Below are 20,716 nucleotides of genomic sequence, written 5' to 3' on the forward strand. Positions count from 1 at the left end.
GGGTGGAAACTTTCGGTCACCGCTGTACCGCAGTGCTTCCTAAAGACAACAGCACTTAGGACAGTCTTCGTAAGTAGTACAGTCCCAGTCTTCATAAGCATGACACAATTCCTCCCAGGGTCAGTTTGAATAGTAAGCTTATTTCTGTTCTGGATTTATCTGGACAGGAGTCTAAGTGCTGGGCTGGGGTGGGAGGAGACAGTGACAGCGCCCCTTCCTAGCCTGCCAGTGCCCCTTGCTAGCGAGGGTTGACTCTCCTACCTCCATTCTTGTAGCCTCCCCTCCTTTCACAATGGGCACCGTTTTCCCAGCGTGTATTCTGTAAGGCCCAATTGAATGTCCGTTTAGATTACGGATGGGTTTCACTGTCAAAGAAAGAAAGAAATGTTTAGGACCACTCAAGGATAAACAGATTCTTAGTTTAAGCACTCACACCAAAGAAGATACGGAGCCAGAGTGGTGGCACACAATTTTAAATCCCAGCACTTGGGAGGTGGATCTCAGAGTTCAAAGCCAGCCTAGTCTACATCTAGTGAGTTCTAGGCCAGCCAGGGCTACACAGTGAGTTGCTCTTCTCCAAAAACAAACAAAAAAACAAAAACAAAAACAAAAAAAACCCTAAGGTTTTCACAGAGATAAAGTAAAAAGTAGTTTGTTTTATTAAGTATCCGAGAGGGCTGGAGAGGAATCAGCTGTTAAGAATGCACGCTGCTCTTGACGAGGACCAAAGTGAATTCCCAGCACCCATGTCATGTGGCTCACAGAAGACTCAGTGCCTTCTGGCCTCCATGGGCATCTATACTCATCTGCGCAAATCCAGTCACACATACATACCATTGAAAAATTGCCAAAGAGAACGTTAAGGGGAGAACTGAAGAAAAAAAAAAATAGGTAATACACACCACATTTAGAAATAAGAACCTTAAGGAAAAAAGTAGAAATAGCTATAGAATGTGAAGTTGAGGATAAAGGAATCTCATCTCAACAATCTCAATTTCCTGCACCACACACAGAATAAACTCACACCCTGAACATTACTCAACAATGAAAACAGAAAACACGGAATAAGTTTATGAGTGGACTAAACTAATGACTGAGGACACTAGGGGGCACATATATAACACACACCTTTCCATGTAGTATAACTGCTCCTTGGGAACGTGTAAAGACAGAGAGGCCAACGCCAACCCCAGCACTTGGGTGTGGCTCACCCCAGCTGAAGGTGCGAGGGCCGCTAGGTTTGACATGTCCTCTCAAGTTCCTATTTGAAACGTAACCCCCAGTACAGTGGTGTTGGGAGGTGTAACATGGTCGCAATTATCTGCCAGGTGCTAATACGGAGCATAAAAGCACACAACAAGAGCTTTGAGGCCTTCTGGAAAGCAAAGACTTGTTCTCAAGGGATGAGGTTACATTGTCTTCAACTAACAAGTTAATTTTTATGCTCTGTGCTTGTCAATGTGAACTATGTCTCACAATTTTAGAAAATCCAGCTCTAGTTTCTGAAGCATTCATAAGCAGTCACCTTTCTTCAAGAGCAGAACTATGTATCAAGATTTTAACCCCCCCCCCCAAATAACAATGAAATAATGACATTACAAGTTTAGTGGGGAGGTGAAATCCTGGTGTACGCATTGTCCTTACTGTAAAAGGGGCAGAGGTAGAGAGAAGGTAAAGTCAAGGCTGAAGAAAGATACTCCAGTGTGAAGGGCCAGAAAAGAGAAACATGGCCCCCTGCCCAGATTGTTGGAACAGCTGTCACCACTGCCACTTCCAGCAACCCAAGCCCTGTCTACCCTTCTGGAGTGGAGCCTCTGACTAGCTCTGCCTACAACCGTGGAGGGCCTTCAGGAAACTAAGTGCCAAACCAGCGTTTGTTAGGAAGGCGCACAAGAAGAGGAGAGTCCAGGTTAGAAAGATGGTGCCAGGGCCTCCTCAGCCGTCACCATCGCCATCTTTCTACAGACGTGGCTAACAACTGCAGACATTTGGAGACAGACCCGGAAGGTAACGAGAGCCAGGAAGAGACCGGCTGAGGCCTTGGAGGCAGACAGGCTTGCCAGGCAGGCAGAACATGGAGGAATGGAACAAAGCTGAGTATTCTGAAGACGAAATGAATAAACTGAAAACATGAGTGTGGTGGATGCTACAGGTTTTCTATGAAGGAACTCTGACTTGTCTTCTCCCCCACCCACCCAAGACAGGGTTTTTCTGTGTAGCCCTGGCTGTCCTGGAACTCACTCTGTAGACCAGACTGGCCTTGAACTCAGAGACACTGTGCTGGGATTAAAGGTGTGCACCACCACCGCCTGGCATTACTTGTCTGTCTTTAAATAACAACCCTTCCCTGATGATGATGTACCCAAATCACTCCTTTTAAAGCTCTTTGTGAAAGGCAACAATATGACCAATAATATTTTAAATAATAAGCGTTTTCAGTTTTGATAGACATGTTCTGAAATAGATTTCATGTGAAAATACCCTTTAGGTCAGCTGTGATCCATAGCAGGACTCTGGGATAGATCCAACAACAATCCACAGAGCAAAGGAAATGCCTTATTTTATAGCATTTAGATGAGAAGGGTCTCTGTACTGAGCACTAGTTTAGTGAAGCCTTCACTCAGGCTAGGCAGGCCTGGCCAACTGGAAGCTAATCCTCTGTCCTTCCCTACCAGGGGACTCTGGTTGCCTTAGCCCTGGAAAGAGAGAAGCTGCAGTTGGTATAGCTCATCACCGCTGCAATACTATGTCTACGACTAACAAGTAGATAGCTTTATAATATTAGGTTTAATGGGAGAAAAAAGGGGGCTCTTTACTCAAAGATGTTCAATTTCAAGTTATAGTTTTTAAAGATTTGGTGATTACTGGAGTTTCATTATATTGGCCAGGTAGGCCTAAAAGGAAAAATAGAAAACAAAACCAAATAGGATAACAATAGAATATCAATTAGCTTAAAAAAAAAAACACTTATAATCAACTAAATTTATTTTAAAACTTAAACAGCATTATTCTAAGTCTTAGCAAACTCTCCCCAAAGCCAACTCAGAAAGAGAAGAAAAACAAAACAACAAACAAACCAAACAAAAAAGAAACCAAGTCACCCTTGGCTTAACAGTTTCAAGGCCAACACCAGATACATTGAGACCCTGCCTCTAAAACTAAAGTTTTGGGTTTTTTTTAAAGATCTGTTTATTTATTATGTACACAGTGTTCTGCCTGCATGTACATCTGCATGCCAGAAGAGGGCATCAGATCCCATTACAGATGGTTGTGAGCCACCACGTGGTTGCTGGGAATTGAACTCAGGACCTTTAGAAGAGCAGCCAGTGCTCTTAACCGCTGAGCCATCTCTCCAGCCCCTAAAGGTCCTTTTTAACTATTTTATTTACTTGGACTTAAGAAAAGTCAGTTAATTTCTCCATTTTATTATTTTTATTTAACTATAATATTTTTACTCTTGAGAATTTCAGAAATGAATAATTTTTTTCTCATTTACTCCCCAGTCTTCTTAATTTCTCTGAGACCCTTCCCCCGCAGTCTCATGAACAGCATTAGATAGAGAAAGGAGGATTGTGGGTAGGAGATGATCGGATGGACTGACAGTGAAGGAGGCAGAGCACCAGAAAGCACAGGTGACTGAGAATACAATTCTAGAGCAGCAGCTGAAAGACACCAGAAGGAATTAACTAGCCTCCAAATTCTGAATATGACTCAGAACAAGCAAGCAGGAGAATCACCAGTGAACAGACTCTGGTTTTTCTCTTAATGTCCCAAAAAGCCCAGTTCAAATTTGGATGCCATAAGATAACTTTCCCTGACACCTTCTTAGCTACGAATTAGCTTACAGAGTTCCCAGAGAGCTCCCGGAATATTGCTTCTGCACACTTGACAGCTGACCTAAAGACCTACTTTAAAGGACCATACCTTGATAAGTCTTCCCATCTATTTCTACTTCATAGGACTCCATAACTTCTTGAATGGCTTCACCAACATCACAGAGACGAACATCAATCCCAGCACACTAAAAACAATGGATATTTTATTTTTTAAGTGCAAACTTTTACAATAGTTTTATATTTTCCAATAAAGGACAATCAGGAAAAACTAATTTGTGTATTATAAATAATTACATAAGACTTTGTGAAGGATGTTAAAATAATAACACACAACAAGATTAGACCCAAATTTCTTTGCCTGTAAGTTAGCCCTGTGGTTTCTTTGGAGAAATGGAAGGAATATAATGAGTTATAATGGGGGTACTGGCAGCTGGAAAGATGTTCAGTAGTTAAGAGTAGTTGTTCCTATTGCAGAGGAAACCTTGTTTGGTAACCAGCACCCACATGATAACTCAACTGTAACTCCAGTTCCAGGGGAGCTGACACCCTCTTCTGGCCTCTGAGGGCACTGCATACGTGATGCACTGAACGCAGGCACTGTATTATTATATTACATATTTATTTATATAAATAACATACATTATATATATTTAAATAACTCATGCACATTAAAATATTTAAAAATGTTTATACTCGGGAATCTACCAGGATTCTCTGCTTAGACAAAACTGCACTAGCGCAATCTGATCTAACAGTAGAAATCTTGGAGTCTGTCATCTTTAAACCTTCAGGGTTACCATCAGTGGTAACGCCAGTTCAATCAGTCCTATCCTTTAGCACAGGGGCAGTGCTCCAACCACAAGAGGGTAAGGAACTATAAGCTGAAGGTGCGGTACATTGCAGTGCTCCACATAACTCTTTCTTGAGAAAGAGAGCCTAAGCCCAAGTTAGAGGAAGCCAAGGCAACAGTGACTGTCTGTCTGTCTGTCTGTCTGTCTCTCTCTCTCTTTCTCTCTCTCTCTCTCTCTCTCTCTCTCTCTCTCTCTCACACACACACACACACACACACACACACACACACACACACACACGTGGAATTTATTCCTGGAATGCAAGGGCAGTTCAACAATTCATCAATATAAACACACATTATGAGGGAAAGGCACTCAACATTTCAATTGGATTTACATTTAGAATATACTTTTCAATATAGAGACTCGACAACAAAGTAAGAATAGAAAAACTACCCAAAAATAACAAAAGCTTCAGGAGAAACCTACAGAAAATATGGCTGCTGAAAGCATTTCCTCTAAGGTCAGAAACAAGGTAAAAGATGACTATCCTTTGATGATTTTGCTTAACATATGACTCAATGTTCTGGACAGAACAATTAAGCAAGAAAAAAACCCACCACATCCCAATTGAAAAGGAAGAAAAGAAAACTCAAGATTACACAAGGGGCTGGAGAGAGGCCCAGCAGGACTCAGGTGTGGCTCCCAGCACCCACATGGTGGCTTACGACCATTTACGACCAGGAGATCCAGCTTCTTTGGCACTGTGTGCACATGGCACATAGACAAACATGCAGGCAAACACCCACACATCCACTCCTCAAAAAACCCCAAAACCTGATGTGAGACCTACAACTGTAAAACTCTCTTTTGACAAACAGTCAAAAGCTTCATGCTACTGGATCTGACAGTGATTATATATCAAAGGCACAGGCAACAACAAATACTGTACTTTATGTAACAAGAACATTCTGTGTAGCAAACATACATTTATCTACAATAAAAAGGCAACTTTTGATAGAAAATAACTGGCTAATCATAATGCTAGATACAGGACTACGATCCATAATATACAGAGAGCTTCTGAAACTCAGTAATAAAACAAAGGACTTGAGGTATACATGTAAACAAATGTGCATGCTTAACATATAGAATGTATGTGCTATAGAATTTCTATATGTGTAACATATAGAAATATGACATACAGAAGAGAGAACAAAACTCTAAATCCTAGAGGATAAAAAAGGACTGAAACAATACAAATATGAACACAAGTTATGTCCTCTTAAAAAAAGGACACAAAGGCAATTGTTTTTCTAGTTCTAACCAGATTTTTCATTTTTGGTGGCAGGAAGTACACAAAAATATATTCAACAGCTGAAGTATAAACTCCAATGCAAAGCTCCATAGCATTCTTTCTGAATGGCTACTCTAATTGTATAGAACGTTATCGAGTTGCATAATCTTTGGGTCTGCTTAAATTCAGTGTGATCACTTTTTTTTTATTTGCAACTTTTAAAAAATAACATTAAAAACAGAAAAACAAAACCAAAGGCCTTGAATAGGTAATCTGCCAAACCCCACAGCAATCAGCACGTGAGAAGACGCTCCACACACTCATTAGGAAACTGCAAGTCAAAACTACAAAGAGACACTATCTCACCCCATTAGGATGGCTACTTAAGAGAAGCACACACATTAGAAAATGAGTGATAAAGATATAGAGCACTTGGTAGAACCTATCTTTGTGCAGCTGGTGGAAATGAAAAGGAGTAGTCACTGTGAAAAACCATGCCAGCATGCTATGGGTACACTTAATGGAATGCAAAGTGGTATAACTTTTATGTAATATGTACCTTAAGACACAAAGATGTGCTGGATGCCAGTGGCACACACCTTTAATCCCAGAACTTGGGAGGCAGAGGCAGGCGGATCTCTGTGAGTTCGAGGCCAGTGGTTTACAGTTCGAGTTCCAGGACAGCCTGTCTCAAAACCACAAAGAAAAGAGAGAGAGAGAGAGAGAGACAGACAGACAGACAGACAGAGACAGACACAGACAGACATTGTGAGGGGAAGCCGAGTGCTTTAGAACCTACCCCAGAGGAAAGGATGAATCTGTACAGCAGAGGCTTTGGAGGACACTGAAAACAGATACTGCACTGCACTGGCAGACACTGTCATTCTGTATTTGTCAAACCCACAGAAAATCAAAACTAAGAGTGACCCCAATGCAACAAACTGTGGACGTTAGAGGATTATGAAGCGTCAGTGCTGATGAAATGACTTTAGTGGACGCACTCTGTTGGAGACACTGATGGTGGAAAGTACCGTGTGCCGACAGGGTTATATGGGAATTTCCCTATCTTCTGCTCAATTTGGCTGTGCAAATAAAGCTGTTCTAAAAATAAAACATTAACAACAAAAAAGGAACAATAAAAAAAATAAACGGCCAATTCTAAAGGCAAAAATCGATCCAAATTGATTAGAAACCGTACCTATTTCAGAGTTCCTAGTACAGGAGCTAAGGCCGTGAGTTCCACAAATCACCTAAACTACTACACAGACCTGGAAATAATCTAGGAGAGTACTCAACAGTATGTTGTTAAGTAGTGCGGTCGTCCACGTACCTTTATTCCAGTATTAGTAGCATCTTTTACAGCTTTTAATAATATATCATACTTGGGATTAAAAGTAACAGTGAAAGCGCAATCAATTATTCTACCTGAAAGAGAAAAAGGTCATCTTTAGTTGACTTGGCTGTTAACAGACTGACCGCTTCATAGCAATTACTCTACTAACCCTGGTGGTTCAAAGGAAGGAGGCATTTCAAGTCCCCAGAGATTATTTAGAATCAAAAAGGCAAAAGTAGTAACTACTCAATGACTTCAGAATAAAAATTGTAATTATGAGTTACTATACAGCGCTCAATTCAGTGCTTTCCCAGACAAAACAACGATCAGAAATAAAATAAAAACACTGAGGACCGGGCAGTGGTGGCGCATGCCTTTAATCCCAGCACTCAGGAGGCAGAGGCAGACGGATCTTTGTGAGTTCGAGGCCAGCCTAGTCTACAGAGCAAGATTCAGGAAAAGGCTCCAAAGCTACACATAAAAACCCTTGGGGGGGGGGGGGGGAGAGGAATGGGGACACACTGAGGATATACGAACAGCAGTATGGACAGAGAAAAATCTATAGTCACAAAGCCCTAAACACATGTCACTTATCCTTAGCAAAACCCTACAATCTGAAGTAACAGTCAATCTAAACTCACTTGACTGTTAATACACAAAAGGAACGTTAGGTGTTAGGAGTTTATTAGAGAAATTTAGAAAAGCAAACACACACACTGACCAAACAAAGCTCTACAAATACTATTCTGTGTCCTCTGAAATGAGGCTCACCACATAGCCTAGGATGCCCCCAAACTTCTCATCTACTTCCTAAGTGCTGGCATCATAGGCATGCACTACCATGCCCATTTTTCAAAAAGACAACATTTCATTGTGTAGCTCTGGCTGTCCTGGAACAGGACAGGCTAGATCAGACAGGTCTTGACCTCACGGGGGTCCGCCTGCCTCACCCTGAGATTAAAGGTGTGCACCACCAAACCTGGTTTGTCTTGTTTTGTTTTTTAAATGGAGACAGGGTCTCAGTATGTGGCCCTGGCTATCCTAGAACTCTATGTAGATCAGAAAGGCTTTGAGCTCAAAGATATCCAGCCTCTGCCTCCTAAAAGTTGGGATTAAAGGCACTGTGCCACCATGCCTGGCTTTCAGCTTTTTTTCCTCCCTAAATATGATATTGGGAACTGACTGTCAGATTATTGAGCTATATACCCAGCCCTGGCAAAATATTTTGTATTTGAATAAAACAATGACCTGAGTGGAAAAAAAAAATGTACACTCATATATGAAAACAAAATAAACGTTAATTATCCAAACAGTTTTCAGTTTAAGTAGGATGCTTTTAACCTAAAGCAAACATAAAACTCTTCCTCAATCCAGCTTTATACAAAGGAGAGGAACAAAATGCGGAGGGTCAGTATCAACAGCTCCATCTAAGAGTCCACAGGCATCCGCTAGCCCAGGAGGCACGGCTGAGTGGAGACTGGACTCTCCAGACTCACCACTTATGTGTGTCCCGAAGTCTATCTTACAGATGTCATCGTACTGTAAGACTGTCGTGTCACCAGCGTTGGGGGTGTAGTGTGCAGCACAGTTGTTGAGAGAACACCCAGTGGGAAATGCCAGGCCTGCATTTAATCCATTCTCCTTTATCAGCTTTCGAGAACAGTCTTCCAACTTCTCACTAAAGGAAAAGGGATTTGTTTTCAGACTCACACTTCATAGTCTATCAATCCAAAGTTTACTAAAAGGTTACTTTCGGAATATATACAAGCAGCCTATTGTGAAGGGCAAAGAAATCAACCCAATCACAAGCTTAAGAGGACAGTCTACTCCGAACTTCAGTTACCAGGACTGGAATGAAGTTCCACTTACACCACAGTGCACACTATGCACACACACACACGTTTTAACTTTTAAGTATATGAGTGTTTTGCCTGCATGTATAAAAGCACACCCAAGTGTACACAAAAGAACATGACTAATGCGCAAATGTGTGCATGCTTTATAGCAATACAAGAACTCAGGAGTCATTTACAGAATCTCTACCTGAGATAAAAATTTAGTAGCAAAGAAAGGACTAACAGCAGCCAAACATTGTTAACTAGAGAGCTAGTTAGTACTAAAATGAATGCCCTCTCCCCACGTCCTTAAAAACACAGGGCCACACTAAATAGCCCTGGTTGGCTTGGAATTCACCATGCAGACCAGACTAGCCTCAAACTCAAAGAGATCTACCTGCCTCTGCCTCCCACCATGCCCAGTCTGCTTACCAGATCTCTATCATTGTCATCCCAGGCTTGATCCAGCTCATAACGTATTTCCTAACTTGCCGATGTGCTTCGGCAGCTTCTCGGAAATCGTTCCAAATCTCTTCACTAGCCTGGTCTAATGCTTTTTTTTCTTCACTTGTAGTTCTCCAAGCAGCTGTTCGCCTTTGGAATAGGGAGCATAGCGTGAGTCATTAAAAAACACTTCCCAAGAATATAAAAGCTGAGGGAGATTAAAAATACACCAAGCAATATAAGCGCTATCAGTTTCTATATATTTAACAAAATTTTTGAATTAAAAGCCACATGCTTGCAATTAATCCAATTCACATGAAAACCCTCTAAAAGATTCTTACAGAGAAACAAAACCCTCAAGTTGAGATTTCATTCATAGTCAGAGGGACTAATTTCCTACTTACAAAAAATTGCAGAAAACCAGACATATGAAGATCCCAGAAATCAAGCAGGCATGTGTTTGTTGGTGGGTCATTCCTGCACTTGAGGAGGATGGACATACATACATACATACATGCATGCATGCATGCATACATACAGCCTTCAAAGGAGTACGACAACTAACATTAAGCAGTATTTTCCTCATCAATATTTGGAGAACTGGTTCCAGAAGTCTCTCTAACCCCTACCATCCTGTGGAGAGCAAGATGGCTCAATCCCCTGGTATCAAATGGTACTGTACTCATGTATAACCCTGCTGCAAATCCTCTCCTAGCTCAGAGTAATGCCGTCTCAGGCAGAAGTTGTATTGCTTTAAGGTCTAACAGTCACAACAAAACACCTGCACAAGCTAGGTGTGGGGCTGACACCTCCGTAGGCTGAGGCAGGTGGATTACCACAAATATGAGACCAGCTAGGGCTACATGATGAGTTCCAGGCTAGCCTAAGGCACACAGTAAGCCCATGTCAAACAAACTAAACATATAAACCGCCCAAGTCTGAATCTACTAGGTAAGATGCATCTCTGGGGGAGGGGTGCTCTGGAAACCCTCCAATCGATGGCTCTCCATTGTTCTGAGGCCCCGTGATCCCCTGACAACCTGCATCTCTCTCATGGTGCACACACACACACCACCTGGATTCTCCAGGCCCTCCCACACCACCTTGGCTCTATGGTTTGTAGGCATGCCCTGTACTTGGCAGAGCACTGGAGACAAGGACACAGGACAGCCAGCCTGAAAGATCTTACATCTACTATCTAACAATTTTTGTTGTTACAGCTGTTATTTTGGTTTTTAAGAAACGTTCTCATGTAGTCCAGGGTGGCTTCAAACTCCTGATCCTTATACTCCACCTTCCAGTATGCAGCATGTTTTCAAGAACATTAACTATTTTAGAATGAATTAACTTTAGAAATTTGTTACAATTTTCACACATTGTTTGGTTGTTGAGACAGGGTCTCAAAACTATGTAGCTCTGGCTGCTCTGAAATATGCTATGTAGGCCAGCCTGGTCTACAGAGTGAGTCCCAAGATAGCCAGGGCTACAAAAAGAAACTGTGCCTCAAAAACCCAAAATAAACCAATAAATAAAATTTAATTGCATGTATTTCTCTGAACCTCCTGTGTGCCTGGTGTCCAGAGGCCAAAAGAGGGCATCAAATCCTCTGAAACTGGAGTTACAGAGAGTCATAAGCTGCTGTGTGGGTGCTGTGACTTAAACCTGGATCCCATGGAAGAGCAGCCAGTGAGTGCTCTTAACCACCGAGCATCTTTCCTCTTCTAGTTTTCCAGTTTTGACTTAACTCCTACCTGTCTCTAAACCAGTGATTCAGCAGACTACAGCCTGCAGATAAATCCACCTGGTACCTGTTCTGTAAATCAAAGTGCACTGCAGCACAGCTACATAGGCTGATATACGGTCTACAGTTCCATCTGTGTGTTGAGTGTGTGCATGTGTGAAGCTGGAGGTCAACATGAGGCATCTTCCTCTATGGCTTTCTACGGTGGTTTCTGAGACAGTCTCTCACCAGACCTGGAGGGATCCACACTCAGGTCCTCATGCTCGTGTGGATCTGACTCCAGGCCGTGCACAGACTCGGAAAGAGCTCTTCCTGAGCAGCACGGCCAAGCCTATCATAGTACAAGCGTAACGCTCCAGGCCTAATGCTGGATGACCCTTCACATTTACACAACTGTCCTAAACTATAGGCTTCTACGTCAATCCCCCAATGCTCTGACTCTCTGGAACAGTGCCAAGAGTTTATCACTTCCTATCACTGCTGCTATTGCTGGAAACCAACACCGAGCACCCCAAACTTCCTTCAAAGGCCCAAAAGAAATGGCCTACTTGACGGAAGAATATTTCACACTTGAGCACAACAGAAACTTCTTAGGTTTCTTTTTCTAGTGTGACCAGATAAACAAAACAGTACATTAATTTAAATGTATGCTACCTATCCACTAGTATGACCAAATAAACAAGACAGTACATTAATTTAAAGTCAGGTTTTGAGCAGGGTGCAAGTACTTTAAAAACCTTACAGGAAATGACTATAGAGAATATAACTTCACCTTTGATAATTCCTCAAATTCCAATACTCTTGTCTCTACCTCCCCCAAACAGCTGTGTGCCACCATGCCGTTTTATCAACGTCGGGGGGTCAGACCCAGGGACTTATGAATTCGAGGCAGGCGTGTCCCACCATGCCCAGATTTACCCACGTTGGGGGTCAGACCCAGGGACTTATGAATTCGAGGCAGGTGTGTCCCACCATGCCCAGATTTACCCACGTTGGGGGTCAGACCCAGGGACTTATGAATTCGAGGCAGGCACTCCACCACCTGAGCTACAACCACTCAAGCCCATTTTATCAGTGGATAGTAAAAATCAAAACACCAAAGGTGGGAAAACGAAAATCAAACAGGAGTGGTGGCGCACGCCTTTAATCCCAGCACTTAGAAGGCAGAGGCAGGAGGATCTCGGTGAGTTTGAGACCAGCTTGGTATAAACAGTGAGTTCCAGGACAGCCAGAACTATATAGTAAAACCCCATGCCTCAAATAATACCAAATAAAATAAAAGGCCAAATGTGTCTAAATACTAATTTAAAGCAGTCATAGTGTTTTGTTGTTGTTGTTGTTGTTGTTGTTTGAAACAGGGTCTCACTATGTACCTCCGGCTGTCCTGTAACTCGCTATGGAGACCAGGCTGACCTCAACTTACATCTATCTGCCTCTGCCTCCCTAGTGGTGGGATTAAAGATGTGTGCACGACCTCTGGCATTATTTGAGTCCAGTACAAGGGAACTTAAAAGCTAATTTCATTTGCATTTTAAAGCATTGTACCATATATACACCTCTGTGTGTGTGTGTGTGTGTCTTTAAGCTCAAAGTAATTAAAATAAAAAGGCAAGTAAACAATCCCTTTCTCTGAAAATTGGTCAAGAATATTTTAAATCTTCAACTAGGAATATACCGTAACTTATTCCTGCTTGGTAAAAGAATACTCATCTTCTGAAAAATATAATAAATGTAATGTAGAGGGGATGACATAATTAGAAGTTACGATTTTGTAGTTTCCAATGAACTATTTAATAGAATAAAATCACTAGATATTAAAACAGTTAAGTGAAAAGTAGTTGAAGTAAAAGGATATGCCAGTGGTTCCAAAGGATCACAGATCACCTGTGAACTACAGCAAAAGGTTTTCTCAAAAAAGAAAGAAAAGAAAACTCCGCCTGGCATTATGGTGCACATTTAATCATAGCACTGAGCAGATAGATTCTCAGTAAGTCAAGGTCAGCTGGTCTGTGTAGTGAATTCCGGGTCAGTCCAGAGCTATACAGGTGACCCTGTCTCAACAACAAATGGGAGGGAGGGAGGGAGGGGGGAGGGGGGCTCAGCTGAAGAGATGGCTCAGCGGGTAAAGCACTCACATTAAAGCCAAGTGTGGGGTATGCACCTGTCCCCTCAAGTGGGGTAGAGTAATGAAAACAGGCAAGTCCAAGGGGCCGGCTGGAAGCTCCAGTCAGTGAGAAAGAGACCCGGGCTCATAAGGCATGGTCTCCACTCCTGCACACCTGCTTACATTTGCACATGCGCGCCCGTGAACAACATCAAAAAAATAAAGCATAAAGGAAAAAAAATGTTACCCTATTCAGGACTGGTTAAGTGAGACTTTATCACGATACCTCCGAGCCCACTCGTTTAGACTGTCATGCAGTATAGTTTCCAGTTATTTCTTTTCTCTTTACTACAACAGGTGCCTTTACCTGCTCGCCATCTTGTGGGCACCATCCTAGGTATTTCTAACGCACATTCCTATCAAGAGGCTTTTGAAGAAGAAACACTGAAAGCCTGGAGAGGCTTTTACTTGTTGGCAGAATCAAGAACATTACTTTCTTCATTTTATCAATATTTCCTAAGCAATATAAACTGCCTGTAAAAATAACAGCTGTCCCTCAAAATTGCTTGTGAAATTTAGAAAGAGGAATATAACAAACTTCAGAAGTCAGAATCATAGAAAATCTTATGTAAGTTTTAACTCCAGTTCCATGCTGGCAAAATGCTCATACATGTAAAAAAATAGAAATAAATAAATCTTTAAAAAGGACTTGTGCCGGGCGGTGGTGGCGCATGCCTTTAATCCTAGCACTCGGGAGGCAGAGCCAGGCGGATCTCTGTGAGTTCGAGGCCAGCCTGGTCTCCAAAGCGAGTTCCGGGAAAGGCGCAAAGCTACACAGAGAAACCCTGTCTCGAAAAACCAAAAAAAAATAAAATAAAATAAAAAGGACTTGTATATAGGTCAGTGGTAGATGTATGAAGTTAGTCTGAACACTGCCTGGCAGGACAAGAGTTCACGCCTCTAATCCAAGCACTCAGGATGCAGGTGCAGGAGGGGCAGGAGTTAAAGTGAGTTACTGTCTTAAAAACAGGTCCATCGAGATGGCTCAGTGGGTAAAGACGCTTGCCACCACATCTCATGACCCAAGTTCCACCACCAGAACCCACCCAGTGGAAGGAGAGAACCAATCCCAGGAACTACTCTCCGACCCCACACCCAGGCCCTTGTACCCAGGGGCTGCCTCTCCCCTCCCTACCAACACAAAACAAAAATAAAAGCCAACTAGCTGGGCGGCAGTGGCACAGGCCTTTAATCCCAACACTCGGGAGGCAGAGACAAGTGGATCTCTGTGAGTTCAAGGCCAGCCTGGTCTACAGAGCGAGATCCAGGACAGGCACCAAAACTACAGGGAGAAATGGTCTTGAAAAACCAAAAAATGAAAAAAGCCAACAACTAAAAGATGTTCAAAATCACTAGCAGTATAAATGTTATAAACTAAAACATTGTTTAATTCTGGAATTGCACTCTTGGAAAATTATTTCATAATAATAAAATATCCACACATAAGATACTCTACCTATTTACTCAAAACTTTTATTATAAAAGATAATAGTGGCAAAAAACATAGGAGACAAAGTAAAAAATGTTCATCAACTAGAAAAAATGAGAAAAAAATGACACACTTATACCACAGAATACCAAAGCCATTCAAAAGAATAACAGTTATTCTTCTAACTTGGAGGGACTTCCAAGAGGTAGTACTGAGTGAGCAAAAGTGAGAAAGAATGCTTCTGATGCCATCTTTATAAATGACCAAAATCTCCCCTCCTATCTATATACGCACAAAAGCACACACACATGAGCATAGAAAAATATGGAAGGCTACCTGCTAGGTGGTTACATTGGGTCTGGAAAGAAGGGAAAGAAGAGGGACAAGCAAAACCAAAAATAATTAAAAGATTATAATTGAAAATAAATGTGATCACATCATACGTACTACGAGTTCATGTAATTAATGTAAATTCCACGTATTTATGACATTTTAAGATAGGGATGGTAATAGATGAATTCAAAGGAAAGGTATCCCTGTGATTCCCTAATACCATTCCTCTCTGGGAACCAGGGAGGGAAGTGTTAGTGTCCGTCCATTTCTGTGTTTATAGGCCAATGAAACAATGCTACAGCAGAAGCCTCCTTAACCAACTCTCCCACGGCCTGCAGTCAGCAAGGCTCTCTTGCTCTTCTTTAGGGCACACCATGGGACCCTGAACACATACAGCCAGGAGACTCCTGGACAAAGGACTCCCTCATCTAGTGCTGAGGCTGCCCCTGCTGCTCGTCTAGGCACTTGCGTCCACCACGTCCATCAGAGCAGTCCCAGGCAGGGTCCACTTTGTGGAAGAGCAGTGAAAGCACAGGCCTAAGTCACCTGCCTGGGTCGCAAGGCCAATCAAAGTGTTACAATGAGATTCAAATGCCAGAGTGTGGTCTGTTTCTACCCTCAAGCAAGCCATGTAAAGAATTCCCCCATGAGCTTCTGCGACCACAGGAAACACCCTCACAGAACACTTCCACATCTCTCTCACCTGAGCTTGCTCCCAAGTCTGCTGAGTCATCTGTTATTGTAGTCATGCAACTTACTTTGTCCCAGAAAATAAACTGTTTCTACCAACTACTCTGAAAAGTCTCAGTTAAAGACAAGTCATTAAAAAAAGTTTCTGTCTGGGGCTACAGAGAGGATGCAGCAGGTAAGAGCACCTGCTGCTCTTGCAGAGGACTTAGGTTCAGTCCCGAGCACCCACGGAGGCCCACATCCATCTCTAATTCCAGTTTCAGGGGACCCAAAGCCCTCTTCTGACTTCCCAGGCACCACCATGTATGTGGTACCTACACATACAAGCAAGCAAAACACTCAGACACATAAAATAAAATAAATACATCTTTGAAAAAGTTGTTTTCTTTTTTGTCAAATTAAGTACAGATAACTGTTGTGAACAAGCAAGATGGCAAAGCAGGTAAAGAACTCATCATGGGGGCCTAACAACTTTAAGTTCTATCTCTGGAACCACACAAACATGACAGGAGACAGCCGTGTACACACACACACACACACACACACACACACACACACAGGTTTTTGTTTTTTATTTTAAAAAGGAAGAAGTGTGGGATTTAGGAAGATAATTCAGTGGGTAAAATGCTAAGTCAAGTTTGAGGACCTGAGTTCAGATCCCAACACCCACGTAAAAAATCCCTGTGCAATGGTATGTGCCTCCGAACCCCAGCGCTGCAGGAAGCCAACAGGCAACCCTAGAGGATCCCTGGTCACCCACAATAGCCAAAAGAGCAAGTTCTAGGTTCAGTGAGACACAGCACCACCACCGCCCCCCCCACCAAGAGCTGTAAACGTTTTCAGGAAAATGTTGCACACAGCACACATCAACTCTCAGCTCAGCTCATTCTGCTAATCTTCCCAGAAATCCAGAATGAATTAATGGGTAAAGCATTATGAACAGTTTATGGAGGAAGAAACTGCAATCTAATACAGATCCATGCAGAAAGATGAAGAGGGGAAAGACAAGCCACTTACCGTATGTAAAGACTTAGATTTTTAACACCTACTCTAACATGCTTTTTTGATTAACCAACCTGCTACTGGTCTTAATTATTTTGGATAAGAAGGCTTCTACTGTATTTTCTTTGCAATAAGTCACATTTTTTTTTTTTTCCCGGAGCTGAGGACCGAACCCAGGGCCTTTCGCTTGCTGAGCTAAAATCCCCAACCCCAGTCACAAACTTTTGATGAAATTGTGGAGTAAGTTTCTTAGCAAAGCTAAACGGGCTTTACTGCTGAGCTACAGGAGTCAGAAGCAAATGGGAAGGTAGTTAGGATTCTTACCCATCTTGGGTGGGTGGGTATTCACACTCTTGTCCTTTGGGAAATACACCATTAGGATACAGGTCACATATTGGAACTGAGGGAGGGTCTGTCTGAACTTTTGCTGTGAGATACAAATATTCAGTTATACTATCTATAAAAACAGTGTAGCAGAAACATATTTGAAACAGTACAATATGCAAGTTATTACTAAAACCTCACCACATTCACACTTTAAATTACAGAACTTCTCATTAACAATTTATCCAAAATCTAGTCATTTCAAAGCTAGTAGATAGTCAAAAACTATGTTCTTCCTGTTGCCCTATAGTGGCACTGCTTCTGCCATTCTTTGCAGAATTACTTAATTCTACAAGGTATGTACATTTAAAATTATATAAATTTTAAGAACTCATCATTAAAAGCAAATATCATACTAACATTCCTGAGGATAACAGCTTAAAAAAATGTCAATAAGACTGTTAAATCAAAATGATTAGTTTCACTAATTCAAACATGTCTATTTCACTGACATGCACTATGTTCTAGCAGGTTCTAGCTCTGCCCTCCAACCCGCTGGCTAACAGTCACTGCTCATCCAAGACGATTCTAGACACTAACGCCCTCTCTTCTTCTTCTTCTTTTTCTTCTTCTTCCCAGCGGCTCCATCTCCGTCTCCATCTCCATCTGAGAAAGAAATTCAAACATTATTTCAACTGCAGAGAAGGGAAGCAGGCCTGAGAGCCAGTGTGTGGGCACAATGCCTCTTAACAACACTGATGCTATCCAACAATCTTACAAGTTTGTTTCCATGTTTCTAGAAGCATCAGATGTGACATTAAGCAATAGCACCTTTTACTTTGAATTACTCTAATTAACTGTTGAATAAAATAAATATTTTCTAAATTAAATTATGTATGTATGTCACATCCATGCTCAGTACTCATGGAGGTCAGATCCCCTGGGTCTGGAGATATATAATCAGTTGTAAGCAACCCAACATGGATCCTAAGAAACAAATTCTGATGCTCTACAAAACCACCTCTCCAGCCAGAATGAAAATATTTCTAAAATACTGTATCAATTTAAGACAAGCCTTTAATCCCCCAGCACTCAGGAGGTAGGTGTATCTCTGTACCAGGTCAGTCAGAGCTCTACTGAACATACTTGTTTGAAGAGTCCTGAATGGTAAATGTAGGCAAACCAGAATAAATGTAAGCTTGATTCTTACCTAGTGAGGGATAATGGGATATGTTTTTTGTTTGTTTGTTTTTGTTTTTTTTTTTGTTTTTTCGAGACAGGGTTTCTCTGTGTAGCTTTGCGCCTTTCCTGGAATTCGCTTTGGAGACCAGGCTGGCCTCGAACTCACAGAGATCCGCCTGGCTCTGCCTCCCGAGTGCTGGGATTAAAGGCGTGCGCCACCACTGCCCGGCTGGGATACGTTTTATAATGCCTATTTTTGAATAGTTATTGGAGAAAAAGAGTTCTGGGTCAAATTGTATGCAAAAATCAATATGCATATATACATGCTGTAGGTTCACAGGTTTCAGAGTCTCAAAAAGGCTAGATACGTTCTTGTCAGTAATGTCAGCACTAGCAAAAAAAAAAAAAAAACAACCAACCAACCAAACAAACAAAAAAACAACAACACTCAAATATGAGACTTAATAACTAAGTTACCGGGCTAGAGAGATGGCTCATCGGTTAAGAGCACTGGCTACTTTTCCAGAGGACCTGGCTTCAATTCCCAGCACCCATGTGGCAGCTCACACATGTCTGTAACTCCAGTTCCAGGGCTTCTGACACCCTCACACAGACATACATGCAGACAAAACACCAATGAACATAAAGTAAAAATAAAAATAAATTATGTTACAAAATACCTGACTCTGTCCACAAATCACTGTACTATGAAATAGGGATATAAACAAGATATCCTCCAGACAACTCTATGTTGATGGTCTACCACATGCTCACCATGGGATATATTAAATATTCCATCTAATGATATGACTTCATCAGCAATTTCAGATATCTATACCTAAAAACAAGGTCAAAGGTCTAGAGAGAAGGCTCAGTGGTTAAGAGCACTGGCTTCTCTTCCAGAGGACCTGGGTTCCATTCCCAGTTCCAGGGCATCTATTGCTTGACACCCTCTTCTGGACTCGGCAGGCACCAGGCACACAAATGGTGTACAGACATACATGCAGGCAAAACACCCATATACACAAAATTCCTTTTTAAATTAAATGACCAGTTTTCTTTTTGAAGCACGCCCCTTTAAATCCTGGATTTGTAACAGAATCCCTAAAAAATTTTTATTATTATCACTCTACAATTGTCTAATTAATCAGACATACACAAAAGTCATAATCAATGGCTTATGATGATTCCTTATCTGTGGGCTTTGTAAAAGATCAATTTGATATGTATTGTTAAACTAGTACAGTGACAAGAATGTGGTAATTACAGCTACTAAAAATGCTTTCAGTGTATCTAAAGCAGCAGCTTGAAAGGGAGGTTTATAATTTATGTTCAATTATATTACCATTACACCGAGTATGGTAAACACACTAATATTGGTTGAAATGCCCAATATGAAAATATTTTAGAATACACAGCTTCCGATGTCCTTCAATGCACCATATGTAACATCCATCATTCCATTAACAGTGTGTTAGTTAGGTGCCAAGCAATATGCACAGGAGAAGTAAGCAAGATAGTTTTTGTTTTTATATACACTGGTGTTTTCGCCTTCATGTATGTCTGTGTGAGGGTGAGGGACCCCCTGGAACTGGAGTGGCAGACTGGTGTGAGCTGTTGTGGGTGCTGGGAACTGAACCTGAGTCCTCTGGAAGAGTGGTCAGTGCTCTTAACCGCTGAGCCATCTCTCCAGCCTTGCAAGATAGTTTCTGCTCTGGGAAACACCCTGTGTCTAGCATCCCACTTCAAACATGAACCTAAGGCAAAGACTTCAAGATGCACAAGCATTTTAAAGATAATCAAAAATCTTCCCAGCTGTGTGAACTTGGATGTTATTTAACTTCTTTCTACAGGGACTTCTTAAACTTTAAATGGGATATTAAAACCATCCTCCTTTGAATAAAAAGGTCTTTCTTTGATCTTCTAGCATCCCTTGGAAGCTAAGTGCCTCCTTAACTCAATGTTTCACATGTGATCAGTACATAATAGCCACAAGTTAGCTGGTAACAGGATGCCACCAGTCAGATCTTAATACTGATATATGCTTATGGTCCTAACTATTTTAACAGACTGAAATTTACATTTTCAAAAGTTGTTTTTCCTTGCTATCAATCCAAGATATTCCTAGTAGACAAAGACTATTTCATCATTAATACCATATACCAAATCAGTGGTTATTCGCTGAACTGACAACTGATGTCTGACATAAAAACACAACTTTAGGAGCTAGTTAGTGGGTGTACCTCAGTTAGCAGAGCACACTAGTTAAGTACAGAGAAGATGCAGACAGGAGGATGGCAAGTTCTAGGTCATCC

At 41.7% G+C, this 20,716-nt stretch overlaps 1 protein-coding gene across 2 annotated transcripts in view; it reads right to left on the reverse strand.

Moving 5' to 3' along the window:
• Metap2 (methionyl aminopeptidase 2) overlaps positions 1–20,716 on the reverse strand; it is a 29,666-nt gene that overhangs the window by 1,661 nt on the left and 7,289 nt on the right. For both annotated transcript variants that reach the window (XM_052753148.1, XM_052753147.1), the window contains exons 3-9: positions 17,820–17,885; positions 17,220–17,322; positions 9,525–9,686; positions 8,754–8,935; positions 7,255–7,349; positions 3,925–4,021; positions 262–365 (exon numbers count right to left, since the gene is read on the reverse strand). In XM_052753148.1, the coding sequence (XP_052609108.1) occupies positions 262–365; positions 3,925–4,021; positions 7,255–7,349; positions 8,754–8,935; positions 9,525–9,686; positions 17,220–17,322; positions 17,820–17,885 (809 nt within the window). The remainder of the gene's footprint in view (positions 1–261; positions 366–3,924; positions 4,022–7,254; positions 7,350–8,753; positions 8,936–9,524; positions 9,687–17,219; positions 17,323–17,819; positions 17,886–20,716) is intronic.

This window comes from Peromyscus californicus, unplaced genomic scaffold (assembly GCF_007827085.1).
Source record: "Peromyscus californicus insignis strain IS unplaced genomic scaffold, ASM782708v3 Scaffold_24__1_contigs__length_46423439, whole genome shotgun sequence".
Taxonomy (NCBI): Eukaryota; Metazoa; Chordata; class Mammalia; order Rodentia; family Cricetidae; genus Peromyscus; species Peromyscus californicus.